The sequence below is a fragment of the Podarcis gaigeae genome, assembly GCF_964106915.1.
Source record: "Podarcis gaigeae genome assembly, chromosome: 7".
Lineage (NCBI taxonomy): Eukaryota > Metazoa > Chordata > Lepidosauria > Squamata > Lacertidae > Podarcis > Podarcis gaigeae.
Window position 1 is genome coordinate 87,273,234 of NC_139683.1, and position 14,895 is coordinate 87,288,128.

Below are 14,895 nucleotides of genomic sequence, written 5' to 3' on the forward strand. Positions count from 1 at the left end.
TGCAAGTGATGCCATACTATGCAAACAAACGTAATGTGAAATAGCTCCCTCCAAAGCTCACCCACCCAGGGAAATCCAGCACTAAGTTGTACAGTGCAAAGAAGCCTTGTGCTCAATTGACTTTTTTTTTAAAAAAAAACCTTTCATGTTTTTTAAATTTTTCAGTTATTTTCTTTTCCATACTATATACAGTCGTACCTTGGATCCCAAACGCTTTGGTTTTGGCTTCTAAACGCTGCAAACCCAGAAGTGATTGTTCCGGTTTCCGAACTTTTTTTGGAACCCGAATGTCCGGCAGGGCTACCACAGCTTCCAGTTGGCTGCAGAAGCGTCCTGCAGCCAATCAGAAGCCATGCTTTGGTTTCCAAATGTTTTGGAAGTCAAACAGACTTCTGGAATGGATTCTGTTCGTCTTCCTGTACAATAAATCTATTTGACTTCCCACCCAGCGTTTCATGACACTTCATGGTACATCTCATTTGGCTGCATATACATTAGATCCTTCACCCAATTTTCCACACCCTCTTAGCTTTCATATTGTCAGCTGTTGGTCACAAAGTACCCCTACCTGGAGTTTATGTGCTCAATTGACTTTCATGCAGTTCCAAATGAACTATTTAATCACGCTAACAGTGGGACAAGATATCAGTCTAAATTTGCTTCACCTTTGCGCTAGAAGAGAGAAAATGAAGTTTGTGTGGGGATTTGATAAAGGGGGATGTTGTTGTTGTTTAGTCGTGTCCGACTCTCTTTATCCCTATAAGCAGCCTCGTGTCCTTGAAGGATGTGCTTTCTCACACCACAACTCTGAATTGGTGGTGCTTCAAATCCCACAGAAATTGATCTTTTTGTCTCAGCTTCATTGAAATGAATGTACTTTGATTTATACACTTCCATATCCAAACTTCTAGTGTTTGCCTTTGTACAAAAGCCCAAGGATGAGGAAGCAGCCAGTGTGCTTCAGCCTTCCTTTTCCATGACCAAATGAACAAATTTTTAAAGTTACAGATAGGTAGCCGTGTTGGTCTGCCATAGTCAAAACAAAAAAAATTCCTTCCAGTAGCACCTTAAAGACCAACTAAGTCAGTTCTTGGTATGAGCTTTCCTGTGCATGCACACTTCTTCAGATACACTGAAACAGAAGTTTCCAGACCCTTCTATATAGTGAGAAGGTGGGGAGGGGTATTACTCAGAAGGGTGGTGGGAATGGGTGATTGGCCAAGGATGAGGAAGCAGCCAGTGTGCTTCAGCCTTCCTTTTCCATGACCAAATGAACAAATTTTTAAAGTTACAGATAGGTAGCCGTGTTGGTCTGCCATAGTCAAAACAAAAAAAAATTCTTTCCAGTAGCACCTTAGAGACCAATTAAGTTTGTTACTGGTATGAGCTTTCGTGTGCATGCCCATGAAAGCTCATACCAATAACTAACTTAGTTGGTCTCTAAGGTGCTACTGGAAGGGATTTTTTTATTTTGTTTCGACTACAGCAGACCAACACGGCTACCTACCTGTAACTAGATTTTTTAAAGAGACTTTGTTGACCAAGTGAAACTATGGCTCATCTTCCGCCACCACTTTGCCCACTGATTGCCAAGAGTGGGACAGGCACCCAAGCACCTGTATTATCTGTCATGTATGCCAGCCCAAAAGCCCAACTGTTCGTTGAAGATGCTGAGAACATCCAATGAGTATGGAATGTCAAGGGTGTTAAAGGAAAAGTCAAGAGGAGGAGGGAACTGGCCTGATTGCCAGTTTGAGTTTCTAAGCCTAACAGGGTTACTTATAATAAAAGCCAGATGAGTATCTCAACTGTGTGGTTAAAAGACCAGATTTATTCTGCAGTTTTCCACACCAGTGCCTGGCAGATGGTTTTAAGTTATGTAAATATTATTCAAATAGAGCTGATTTATGTAACATTTATAAAAGTACAGTGGTACCTCTGGTTGTGAACGGGATCCGTTCCAGAGGCCCGTTTGTAACATGAATAGAACGCAACCCAGTGGCGCGTCTGTGCACACGTGGATCGTGACTCGCTGCTTCTGCACGTGACGTCATTTTGCCGTCTGTGCGAGCGGCAAAACCCGGAAGTAACCCTTTCTGGTACTTCTGGGTTGCCGTGGGACGCAAACTGAAAAAACGTAACATGAGGTATGACTGTAACAAAAGTACACACAATCCCTGTTGTATCTGATGAAGACATGCTAATTAGTATATAAAATTGCTGTTAATCTGCTGTTTACCTCCCTGTTTATTTTTAATTAAACTGTATCCAAATGTTTCCTTTTCTTCTCTGCAATCTGTTAGTATTCTTATAAACGCTCCCCTAGAGACATTAATGAGCTGGGAGTGAGGAGAAAAACGTAAAGACACTGCAGAACATTATCGATTGACATCATATTCTAATGATCAACTCAAGAAAGGCTTGCCGTAATGCTTTTAATAGAATGAAGAAATCATTACTTTCCAAAAGCAAATACACCCCCCCACTCCATCATACTATTCAAGGAAAGTCTAACTGCATTACTGTTTACAAGAAAAGAAAAAGATCAAAAGGTTGTAATACAGACACCAATAAGAGATTTTATTGCATCTAAAAGGATTACAAGCCACAAAAACCTAAAGTACAGGCTCCCAGCAAACAGGCACCAGTGCTGCCAATACAGGACAAGGAGATGTGGCAAGAAGGTTCCTCAGCAGACTCAGCTGTTGCCCTTTGTGCTTATATGCCCAAGACATGATTCTGAGCGCAGGAAACAAATTAGCTTTGCTCCAGAGCAGGAAGATGATCTAAACACTTCCATCAAAGCCCCATCTCCAATACAGCTGAAGGGGCTGGGAGTTCACGGTAACTTCAATATTTTGGTCTCTTCACCTCAACCCTGAAAATACAGACATTTTATGAGACACATGATACAGAAGAGTCCAATACAGAATACAGCTTACAGGAAGTAAAATTTACAATCAGTGGGACTTCAGCACTAATTCAACTCTTCCAGGCCTTCACGCAAATCTTCAGAGTTGCACTCCATCACAGAAGCAGACATGCTCACTAATGCAAAGAATCTGCACTGTCTGTGTGCAGTAATACGTATCACCTTTCCAAGCCATGAAAACAAAATATGGCCTTGCATAACCTCAGGGATGGTAACATGCGAAGTTACTAAAACATAGAAAAGAATCCTTCTGGCAAATGCCAGATCATAAAACCTTTTCCTTCAGCTAACAAGTACTGCAGAGACAAGGCGTCTGCTAGAATGCAGTTACAAGCAGAGCATCAGAACTAAAGGACCAGAGAAGAGCTTCAGCCTTTGTACAAGACTGACATGGTGAAGGCTGAATGGGCAGGTAATTTCAGTGGGATTCTGATCTACCGGCACCCGCATATTGCCAGCAATAAAACTGTAAAGGGGTGGATGAAATAGCAGATAAATTGCATGGGCAAAACTCTACAGCTGCGCACCCACAAAGCATTCTGAATATTCAATTAAGAGGTGACAGAATAAAGTTGAGGCCCTATTTCAGTTTTATGTGCACCCCATAGTTAATGAATCATAGTCTGGACAATTGGACTTGTGAAACGTGTAATTTGGCCTCACTTTTTAGGAATGTGGAAAAAAATGCATGGGTCAGAGCAAAAACCTTCAAGGAGAATATTCCTCAGTCCATACATGCTGAACCCTCACCCCCTGGATCACAAGACCACCAAAACTAAGTCACAGCACTCTGTTGAAGACCCATAAGGGCAAGTGCACCGCAGGGAGTGGACTCTAGGAGTAGCACTCATACAGCAACAGATTCTCAAGTAAAAGCATTTCTACTAACCCATCAGCCTCCAACTTCTTCCTTTTCTCGATGATCTGCAGAGAAGTTAAAATCACCGCATTACAATTACTGTATTATGTAAATAGGGTTGTATCCAATGACATAATTAAGTTTGCGCAAGGACTTCCACTTGCACAACAAACTTCCCCTCCCTCCACATGCCTCTCAGATCTGTTCAGGAGCAGGTTTGGGGGCAGCACCGGCATAGGGCAGTTCCACTGCACAAACCAAACCACTTCCATTAGATACAACCCACAACTTTTAAAGCTTCCTAGGTTAGGAAGGTACTGAGGTTTAGCAAAGGAGCATGCAACAACACATAACAGAAAACAACTGATTTCTAGCAGGCTAGACCAGCATTTGATCTGTTACACAAGGGAAAGCAGAGGAACAGTCTACAAGTTCTATAGGAGGAGGCATTGTTTTCCTTGCTGGGCTTTCTCAGCAGCAATAGAATAAACAGGATCGTAGAACAATCCTGAGCCAATACATAAAGATGGAGAAAATATATGCATGTGACTGAGTAAGCTGGCCAAAGACCCATTCTCCTCTTAATCTTAAAATAAACTCTGGAAAGTGTCTGTGGTACTCTGAATAAAGTTCTGAAAAAACTACACATTCAGATGGAAAAAGGGAATATAAAGAGCCATTCTGCTCAAAATGCTCACCGCACTGATCTTTTTCCACTGCCGATCCAACTCTGCTTTGTCATTGGTCTCCTTGAAACGACGTGTCTTACGGCCTTCAGACATCTTAATTCCATACTGGAAAGCCGCTCTAAGATAAAACAGCAAAAACTCAAGAATGGAGGTGAAATTCCTTCAGCAGGAAGGCTAGGGTCAAAAAAGCCTTCCCATCATCTAAATATACATTCCCACCAATGTTACAGGAAGCAGCTGACTTGTAGGGTTCTCCCAAAAGGCTAAAATGTTGGACCCACCATAACCCTCTGCTTCTGCTTCTCCAATTCTTACCCTTAGGACAAGTGGCAAACTTACTTGGGCAGAGCCTCTTTATTATTCATGTATTCGCTATATTCTTCTTGTGTGTCAAAGTCCCAGCGACCAAGGGGTCCCTTTTTATTTCCCTTGAGGAGAGAGAGGAAAAAAGATAATCTTAATATATCCATGTAGAACCATATTTCTGCAGGCCTCCACAAGAAACAGCAACCAAAAATTCCACTGGACTCCCCACAACTATCATGCCAAGGAGGAATGTTTAAGACCACGCTGACCCTTGCTATAATAGTTTTCTACTTGCAAGGAGGTTGGTTGTTATATTGAGGAGCACCTGGGGTGTGGGCAGGATTAGTCCCACACATGCAGCCTGAAGCAGTAGAATCATTCTGCCACAAGCTAGGCCAGAGTGAGGAGCTGCCACCACACAGTCCAATGGGAAATGAGAGTCATGTGAAATCTTAGGCAGTTCAAAATCTACACTTTAGGAGACATCACAACTAATAATATTCCCCCCAAATATCAGCCCCACCCTGAAGTAGAAATGCTTATCTTGAAGCTAACAAATTGGCAGTTTACCTGATCCATTTTGCTGTAGTCTACTTCTTCATCACTATCCACAGCCATGTCATCCATGCTAAAAAGAAAAGGGATACAATTGGATGTTCTTATTTATACTTGCATCCCCAAGTCTGGATAATTGCAAGTTTCACCAATTTGCAAAGACTCCAGATTAATATAATTAGCTGCCAGTGAAGAGGAGTACTTAATCACAAATATGGCAAACAGCTGCCCTTAATATTGTCCACTAAATATTAGGGTATGGCAAGTAAATATCTTGCTTGGCTTCATGTGGTTCCCCAGAGCCCACATCCCATTTCAAGGAATACTTACGTTGCAGGGTAGCATTCAGCATAGCTGTTTGACATCCCAAAGAAGTCGCCCAATTGCTTTTTGTCTTCAGGCTTTTTTAATGTGCCCAAAGTTAAGGGAAAATAGAATACAGGCATATCTAGGGTCAGAAAGGAAAGCATTTTCCTGACACATGAAAGCGTTGTCAACCAAAGTAATTGGGTAGTTTGGATCTATATGGGATGGCAGGAGAATAGAAAAGAAGCAGTCCTTAAGAGTCCCTCATTTCTCCTTAGCAAGCCAAGGAGTTAATGGCCCCAAAACTTGATGGTAAGAGATGGATCCTCCCCACTTACTGCTCCAATTCTCCATCTACAGCAGCTACTTCTTTATAGACACCAGCAGTACTTGAGGCAAGTTACAGGTATTTGGAAATACCTTTTCCCTACACTTGTTTGTCTCACAGTGGTACCATATTTTTCGCCCTATGACACACTTTCCCCCCTCCAAAAATGAAGGGGAAATGTGTGTGTGTCCTATGGGGCGAATGCAGGCTTTCGCTGAAGCCTGGAGAGCGAGGGGGGTCGGTGCGCACCGACTTCGCACAGCTCTCCCACGGCTAGTGGAGAGCTTGCCTGCACCCAGAAGCTTGGGGCACACTGAGCTCAGCACGCCCCAGGCTTCAGGTTTCGCGCAGCTCTCCGCTAGCCGTGGGAGAGCTGCGCGACCCCCCAAAAAACTAGGTGCGCCCTATGGGCCAGTGCGCCCTATGGGGTGAAAAATATGGTAATTAAAACGCTCTACCATGTTAGTTCAAGGCAATCTTCCCATCCCATCTTGCTGTCAGAAGCCAGTAGCCAGCAGCTTCTTGGTCACTTGAAACATACACAGAAAGGATCTCCTATGAATGACAACTTAAAACTAAATGCTTCTGCCTAAAGGACCAGTGTCTTCTGGAGCTTTCCCAACTACACAAAAGGAAAATATCACCTTCAAATGAAGGTCTGAGCCTAGAGCGAGACAATTTTCTATAAAAGAGGCTAGTAAAGATCAATCAAACAGCCAACTGTAGCCATTTGCACCCATTGCCAGCACACATTTGTATATGCATATAAAAAGGATATGATTCTGGCCCTTCCCAGCCACCTGCACCAGCAAACTTCTCATTGATTGATTTAATCAACTCTTTGGCTGAGCCAGGACCTGGAAACAGTTTCATAAGAAGGTTAAGAAAGAAGCATACCTTTGGTTCAAAAGAAGCTTTTATTTTAATGTTTGAAATGGTTGAAAGTTAAATTGTGAAAAAACCAATTTAATTTTTTTTTAAAAAAAGAACCATACCTTTGTCGATATCAATAGGCTAAGGAGGAAAGAAAGAACACATCACTCTAACATGGCAACTAAAAAGCAAGATGAACATCAGTCTTTTGTTGGGAGCAGGGTGAAGTGGTGCAGGCCTGTTAAGTGCAAATTCTTCTCCATGCACAGTATACTGCCTTCTCCCTTGCCAAAATATTCATCTTGAGCCCAGACTGGAAAATCTGCACCATTTAACACATAGTCTCAACTTATTTAAAACAAATCACCAGTATCAAATTATCCCTACCACTAGGAGGATTTTATACCCATTTTATCCCAGTAGTGGTTGGGTGCCAGGCAAAAACATTCCTCCTCTTCCAGCTGATTAAACCATCTATGGCCTTTTAAATGTGGGTGATTATTTTTTGTTTGTTACTATGTTGTGTATTTTTGTGCTTTTATATTGTAACCAGCCCTGTGACCCTTGGAGGAAGGGCAGCATAGAAAGTTTTCATGGCCAAAGTACTGTCTGCTCACCTCATCATCAGCTTTGGGTTTCTCAAAGTAGCTGTGCCTCTTCTTCTCCTCCTCACGTTCACGCTCTCTCTCTCGGTCGCGCTCACGATCTCTCTCATGTTCCCTGTCTCTCTCTCTCTCTCTTTCCCGCTCTCGGTCCCGTTCCCTGTACCTCTCTCGCTCCTTCTCTCGTGGCACTTTTGCCGCAGACGGCACATAATCACCAATGTCCTCAAAAATACTTTTTGCCAAAAAGATAAAAATTAAAAGGGCATGAAACATAAATATACACTAGCCTCAAAAACAGTAGAAAATTTCTTACAGGCTCCTTGAACAATTTACTCCATCAATCAATCCTGCTACCAATCTGATGAATCCCAAGGTGGCTTCTTCTTGCTAAAATATTACTGTTTCCCACGCTCAGGGAGAGTGATAAGCCAAAATTAGCCCACTTAATTATTCCCTCCCAAGGTCTGCTGGAGGAGCCTTCAAGACCTCTCATTTCAACCAAGTAAGAGCTTCTCGTCAAGGGTGCCAAATGCAATTAAAAGGAGTCTTGCTAAAACCCTGGAGGATAATCCACCCAGCAAAGGTAGCTTACTTACCTCATATCTGCTTCTGGAGGTTTCTTTTCATCTAGTTTTCCTACAGACAGAGAGAAATCAAAATAAACCTACTTCTGTATTCATGTTATCTGTTTCAGTTTTGTTGTCTTAGGAAGGGATAATGAAAACACTATACTGCAGATATATCTGTACATTGTGGCATGTGAAACTACATGCTTGACAGTTGAGATCACTCAGCTTGTGCCTCTTCACCTGCCAAAGAGGCAAGAAGATGCCGATTAAGTACAGTTCACCCTAATTTCTCCCATTTTAAGTGGTTCCTTCAACTAGAAACTCACCCCTGCAGGGTAAAAAACGCATCAGAATTCTGATAAGCAAAACTCTGGTGTCTCCCTGCCATTTGTTTAATTTGTACAAATTTTAATGACACTTTTCCTTTCAATGCCCCTTGTGCTTATGGGAAAAGATCCCATCAGATCCATACATCCCGTCAGATCCCCAAATACAAAGCCCACCTTTGTCTTTCTTCTTCAACTTTTTGTTACGAGTGCCTTGCCTCAAGTAGGAAAGAATCTGGGTCAGTTTACTGATAACGATGTCATTTGTAGTCAGTGTTGTTTGGGCCTAGAAGGAAAGTCAAAGGTATCAGACCCCAATAGATAATATGTGCCTCCTCATACACACAAGAAAAGCACCTGCTCATTCAGAGAAAGCATTCATAACTTATACCTCCATGGTAGGGCAATCTGCCTTGCTTCGGATCAAGGTGGTAGGAATATCTGTGTCTGCATATTCATCATCAAGATCCACCACATACGCCATCCTCCCTGGCAGGAAGAGCTCATTTCGCTCATATGCCTTGCTCTTGAATAGCATTCGGTAGATGTTTCGACCTAGCAAAGATGGGGATTTGGTGACACTAGAATATTTCAGGTACTTGCTCATGGTACCATGATAGTCACAACATTGCAACCAAGGTTCATAGAACATATATGAACATGCCTACCCAAACGAGTCTTGAATTCAATTTTGTTTTCTGGATCTTCATCTTTTCTAAAAGAGAAACAAAATGAATAGATATAATACGCCTCTTCTCTAGACTACATTCTCTGTTAAGCTAGAACACAGGCATAGGCAAACTCCAGCCCTCCAGATGTTTAAGACTACAATTCCCTTCATCCCTAGCTAACAGGACAAGTGGTCAGGGATGAAGGGAACTGTAGTCCCAAACATCTGGAGGGCCAGAGTTTGCCTATGCCTGAGCTAGAAAGTCACAAGCCAGAGTTTGTCTTGTTACCACTTACTTGGTTTCTTTTTGGGGCTTCTCCATAAGTTCCTCTTCTTCCTTTTCTTTGCTGGAAATCTCAGCACGCACCTGGCCAGAGAGAAATTTTCTTCAAAATGCTATCAGAGTCCCAAAACCCAACAAATTGGATAAGGTTTGGGTGCCCTTTTTCTTACACGCTGGCAAAGGAATGTATGTTGCTCTGGAGTTACCTGTGTGGCAGTATCAATTGGTGATCTACACAGAGTATATGAACCTGAAATTATTTGTATGAGACTGTCAGTGTTATGTTACTCCTGGTTTTGTTACTAATTTTGGGTGGGTGTGATTTTTATCAAACCATGTATGTTGGAAAACTCAATGAAGACTTAAAAAATACTACTCTAAACTATAAATAATTTATAAACAATATTGTAACTGAAAAACAAATCAACAGTACTGTTTATTTATTTATAATAGCCTTAATTTCAGGAAGAGATAAATTACCAGAACAAGGTGGAGGCTGAATAAAGTCAAATTTCCCCCACCTGTTGCTTTATTTGCATCTGAAAAATACAGTCAGTGGCCATTCAGACAGAGGAAGTACCAGGTGACCACATATATGAAGTAGTTTATCTTATGCAGTTATAGGGCAACTGGATAACTTAACAACCAACAACAATCTCTTAAAAACCAAATCTCTAGCAGCCAATAAAAGACACTGAAGATTTATGAAAGACGTTCTTCAGAAAAAGCATTGCAGAAAATTAATTAGCTCTTAAAGCAAAGAGCATAATCCAGAGTTATTACAAAATTCCAGACAAGTTTAATACTACAAAGATTATTATCATAGTGTTCTTGATCAAACAGAAGCAAAAAATCCTTAAAGGGACAGATATTACATATCAAACAAGGAATGGTGGCAAAGGGAATAACAATTTAGCTATCAACAACATGCATTATTGGAGATCTCACTGAACACATGGGGAAGAGGTTCTCCAACATGAGAATTGCTGATTTACTATTGATTGTATCATCTGGCTTACCTTCTGAAGCAAAGCAAAATCCAGACCCTTCACCAAGTGAGTGTGCTCCATATCACCACCCAAGAATTTGGACTCCTGGATCAACTGCCGCCTCTTTTCTGCAGCTGATTTGTCCCTAATGCAATAAAAAGAACTCCATGACATCAGAGCCACATTGTATTGCAAAGAAGAAAGGCAAAAACAGTGACTGCACTCACGCTTCTGCAGTGGGTCCCACTGCCCTGTAGTTAGCAGTTGTGCTGATCAGCTCCGTTTCCTCGTAGTCCTTGTTGACACCATCTCTTCTCTCCTTTGCACGGTCCCTGTATTTCTCAGCCAGCTCCCTCTCTCGCTCAATCTCTTGTTGGCGAAGCTTTGCATAGTAGCTGGCGTGAGAAAGACAAACCGATTATCACTGAAATATTCAGACCCTGGTATTATAAGAGAATTCCCAGTTCTCTTAACAGCTTCAGAGATAATAGCTAAAATCGTGAAGCCTTGTCTCTGTCATCTCCACTTAAATGCCCTTTTCTGGATCCTGCCTCCCTGAAGTGATGAGCTACCCATGGCTACAGGCTTTGTAGACATGTCACCAACACTTCATGCTCAATGATTTCAAAGGCCACAGAAAGATCTAATAAGATCAAGAGGATAAGCAATACCCCACCAAGCTCTAAGTGAATCACTGACTGAAGTAACAAGTGTAATCTCAGCACTACAACAAGGGTAAAAGTCAAGATGGCAGAAGCACTGAAAACTACGTGTCCATGTGTTTCTGAAGATGTCCATTACACCACTATACAGAAGGTAATTCAATGGGGATAAATAAGGCATAATATTTCTTTTAAGGTCAACTAATCACTGGGTATCCCTCTCTTAGCGAGGAGACAGCCAAGAGCGCAACTTTTTCTGGCAGGGTTTTTATTTAGGATTTTTCCTCCACATTAAGGAAACATCAGGAAAGCTTTGGATCAAAATCTCTCAATTTACCTTTTCTTTTTTCTCCTCCGAGCAGCTGGATCTTCATCTTCATTGTACTCTCTTGGCATCCTAAACAGAACAAAAAATTGTGCTCACAGAATGCCCAACTTTGAGAATGTGTTAGGAACATTTCATGCCATTTAATAAAACAACTAGCTCAGTCAAAGGAAGCCAGAGGTGACCATGAAAGCCTTCTGAGTAAGTTTTGAAGATGCTTTAAGATATGCATATAGATTTTGAGAGCTATGTAGCATACTGGCAAAACCTAGGAGCTGCAAGATCCCCAAAACAAATTTTGCCCCAGTCATTTATGGTAGCGTTCTCTCAGTCTTTGCCCATCTCGTTAACAATTTAGGATAATACTATCTTATCTCTCATTGCTGTAAGGACTGATATAATGTATGCGAAATGCTTTGAACACTCAAAAGCAAGGGTAGCCAACTTGATCCCCTCTTGGTAGCCAACTCCCATCAGCCCTAACCAGCATGGCTAATGATTGGGGTGATGAGAGTTATAATCCAGCAACATCGAGAGGGCACTAAAAATAATACTGCTGCTCTAAAGTGTTCTATTACTGCCAAGCATGATCACAATTGTTTTAAGATCAATGTATTAGCCTCATTAGATACCTAATTCTGAATTTAGTTTCTCTCTATTTTGTGCCCAGATTATACAGAATACACAAGCTTATGCCAAAATTAAGTACTGAATAAATATGTACCAGCTGACCAGGGGTGGGCGGAGGACAGGGAGAAAGACCTCAACAAAGTTTTGTTAAGTAGTACAGAAATTACATGCTTACTCATGATGGCGAGATTTGGAAGGTGGTGCAGATGTTGGAGCTGCTCGTGGGGTCATAAGAAGTTTTCGGAAGTCTTCATTGGTCAGTTTAGATCTAGAATAAAAACAATTGTGATTTACTGCCAAAAAACCCACACTACATTATCCTGCCTTCAACACATCATGGTACAAGATTTACCGAAGGACAAAATCTTTCCAAATTCCATTTTATGATACCAAATAGCCAACACCCTTGTATGGACTGAAAAACCTCTGCAAGCAAAACAAATAAACAAAAAACAACAGGCATCCATTGGCTAACCCATGGGTAGGCAAACTAAGGCCTGGTGGCCAGATCCGGCCCAATCGCCTTCTCAATCCAGCCTGCGGACAGTCTGGGAATCTGTGTGTTTCTACATGAGTAGAATGTGTCATTTTATTTTAAATGCATCTCTGAGTTATTTGTGGGGCCTGCCTGGTGTTTTTACATGAGCAGAATGGGTGATTTTATGTAAAATGCATCTCTGGGTTATTTGTGGGGCATAGGAATTTGTTCCTATCTTTTTTTCAAAGTATAGTCCGGACCCCCAACAAGTTCTGAGGGACAGTGGACCAGCCCCCTGCTGAAAAAGTTTGCAGACCCCTGGCTATCCTGTCCTCCTCCATTGATTGAAGAAGGAAAATTAGCTGATGGATGGTGGGACAGTGGTGGGTGGGAGGGCACAGAACAAAAAATGCATTAGGGCCACTGCAGGACACACTATTGTTCCACCATGATTTGGTAGCTGTAATGAACTACACATGATTCCCTCATCTGCACTGGCTAGAATTCCATTTATCCAGTTCTTTTGGTACTTTGCAATAGTAGTGGCATGAATCCAGAACTTTTCAGTAGTCTTGATAGCCGGGCTCATGGTTGCCAAGACCCCTTATCCCAAACGACTTACAGCATCTCTGTTTGACCCGATGGACAATCCCCTGATCCCAAGTCCAGTTTCAAGTTCAGAACTGTCCATGTGGTTGCCTTGGGATTCACTATCCCAGCACAACTGGTAGGATATTCCCACCCCTCCCCAGCTCTAAGGTAGAAAAGAGAAGGATGGGCAATCCTTGAATCACCCTTGCTGGAAGCCAGTAATACATTCACCACAGTGAGTAGTTTAGTGTCACTTGGACAGCAGCAATGGTAAAAACAGGACACTTGAACCAACACAAAACGTAACCAAAAGTTCTACTCACTGGTGAAAGGAATGAGAGTCATCCACCTCATGGCCATCTGGGGCCAGAGGATTAGAGAACGGCTCACCTAGAAAGAAGAAAAAGGAGTGATTCCAAGCCAATGTGATAGGCATGCTGCGCTGCCAGACATGTAAACACACCATTTGCACAGATTATTTCAGAAATGAAACCACCCAGAGAAAAAGAAACAAACTAACAATGAAGATGGAACTTCAGTGTGTCAGAGAGACTGCACATTTGCAGCTCTGCAATGAGTTGTGTGACCAGCTGCTATCTCTGCTGCAACGAAGCGACAGGACACAAAGTTACCAGGAGTGAGGAACCTACACACACAATGTTGTTAAACTACAGTTTCCATCAGCCCCAGCAAATGTGGCAAATGGCAAGAGAAAAATGGGAGTTGTAGTACATCAGTGCCTGGAGGGCTGCAGCGTTTCCCCCACAGCTACTCTGGATTGCCACTGCCTACGCAAATTAGGATCGCCCCCTTCCTTCCCAGCCACCCACAGATTAAGGCCCAGGCAATGTGCCACAGGCGCAACTAAATTCATTTATCTATCTGCCGGTATTTCACAAAATGTACACATTCCTCGGTTGTTAAAACAACACAAAACCCTCAGAGCGGTTTACACAAAGGTGAGGCGATAAAATCGAGGAAGATTCACAACCCCACATTGAAACGCGGAAAGGTTGAGCGCGGCTGTTTTCGGCAGGCGCCCCGAAGGGGGACACGGCCAAGGCGCCGGCCCGGTCTCAAGTGGCAGGGAGTTCCGAAGCGCCGGATCCCCGGCCGCGCTCTTCCGGGGGCGCAGCGGGCCTGACGGGGCGCCGATTCCGGGGGGCGCGTGAGGGGGCGAGGCGGTGGCGGAAAAGAAGGCTAAAACTCTCTCTCAGACGCGGCCAGTGCAACTATACCCCCCCCCCCCACGGAGAAACACGGCCCGCCCCCTCCGGAGACACTCACTCTCCCGCTCCGGCATCTTCGCTCTCGCCGCCGCCGCCGCCGCCGCGGGTCTCGGCCTGAGGTAAAAAGAGACACGACAACAACACAGCGAAACCCCTTCGCTTTTCCCACAAGGCACCGCGCGGCGGAAGGAGGAGAGGGGAGGGGCACAGCCTGTGACCCACAACGCCCTGCGCGGAGATCGAGAATGTAGAGAGACATAATATTATAAATCTGTCTGTCATTTGCCTTAATAGCAAAATTCCGGGTTTATTTGGGAAACTACGTTTATTATTACAGTATCATTATTATTATTATTACTATTAATTATTACTATTATTATTATTACTACTACTAATACTACTCCCCTGGCAGGGGGTTGGGGCGTGAAAATTGACGCTGGAAATCCACCCGGGAATGTAGCATGTTTACCAAGAAGATAAGCAGTTCCTATTTCTGCTGACTTGGGCTTTATTTCATGTGGTCACCCGTCACCCTCAACACAAACACTCACATTTTATTTTTATTTTTTGAAAATAGCCTTGCCAATCTTAATTGTTCGATATGCATTTAGATTCGAGCATGAAATCTTGGGTTTCCAATGGCTTGGTCGGTCTCCATTCAGCCCCAGGGAGAGAGGCGTCGGGCGGGAG

General features: G+C 42.9%; 1 protein-coding gene across 1 annotated transcript; it reads right to left on the reverse strand.

Moving 5' to 3' along the window:
* Positions 1-2,553: 2,553 nt before the first annotated feature.
* IK (IK cytokine) lies at positions 2,554-14,562 on the reverse strand. The gene is made up of 20 exons (XM_083748644.1): positions 14,264-14,562; positions 13,300-13,366; positions 12,083-12,175; positions 11,290-11,349; positions 10,518-10,685; positions 10,321-10,435; positions 9,315-9,385; positions 9,017-9,063; positions 8,740-8,903; positions 8,526-8,634; positions 8,050-8,089; positions 7,466-7,685; positions 6,971-6,989; positions 6,752-6,832; positions 5,672-5,750; positions 5,357-5,414; positions 4,820-4,908; positions 4,490-4,598; positions 3,822-3,856; positions 2,554-2,878 (listed from the first exon to the last, which is right to left on the reverse strand). The coding sequence occupies exons 1-20, from the start codon at positions 14,277-14,279 to the stop codon at positions 2,851-2,853; spliced, it is 1,668 nt and encodes a 555-aa protein (XP_083604770.1). The 5' UTR covers positions 14,280-14,562; the 3' UTR covers positions 2,554-2,850.
* Positions 14,563-14,895: the final 333 nt, after the last annotated feature.

Bases quoted from the DNA above. Each gene is read 5' to 3' on its own strand.
- IK (XM_083748644.1), bottom strand. The intron at 12,176-13,299 runs GTGAGTAGAACT...TTTTTATTCTAG, and splicing joins GACTCTCATTCCTTTCACCA to ATCTAAACTGACCAATGAAG. The intron at 10,436-10,517 runs GTGAGTGCAGTC...TTATTGCATTAG, and splicing joins GTGGGACCCACTGCAGAAGC to GGACAAATCAGCTGCAGAAA.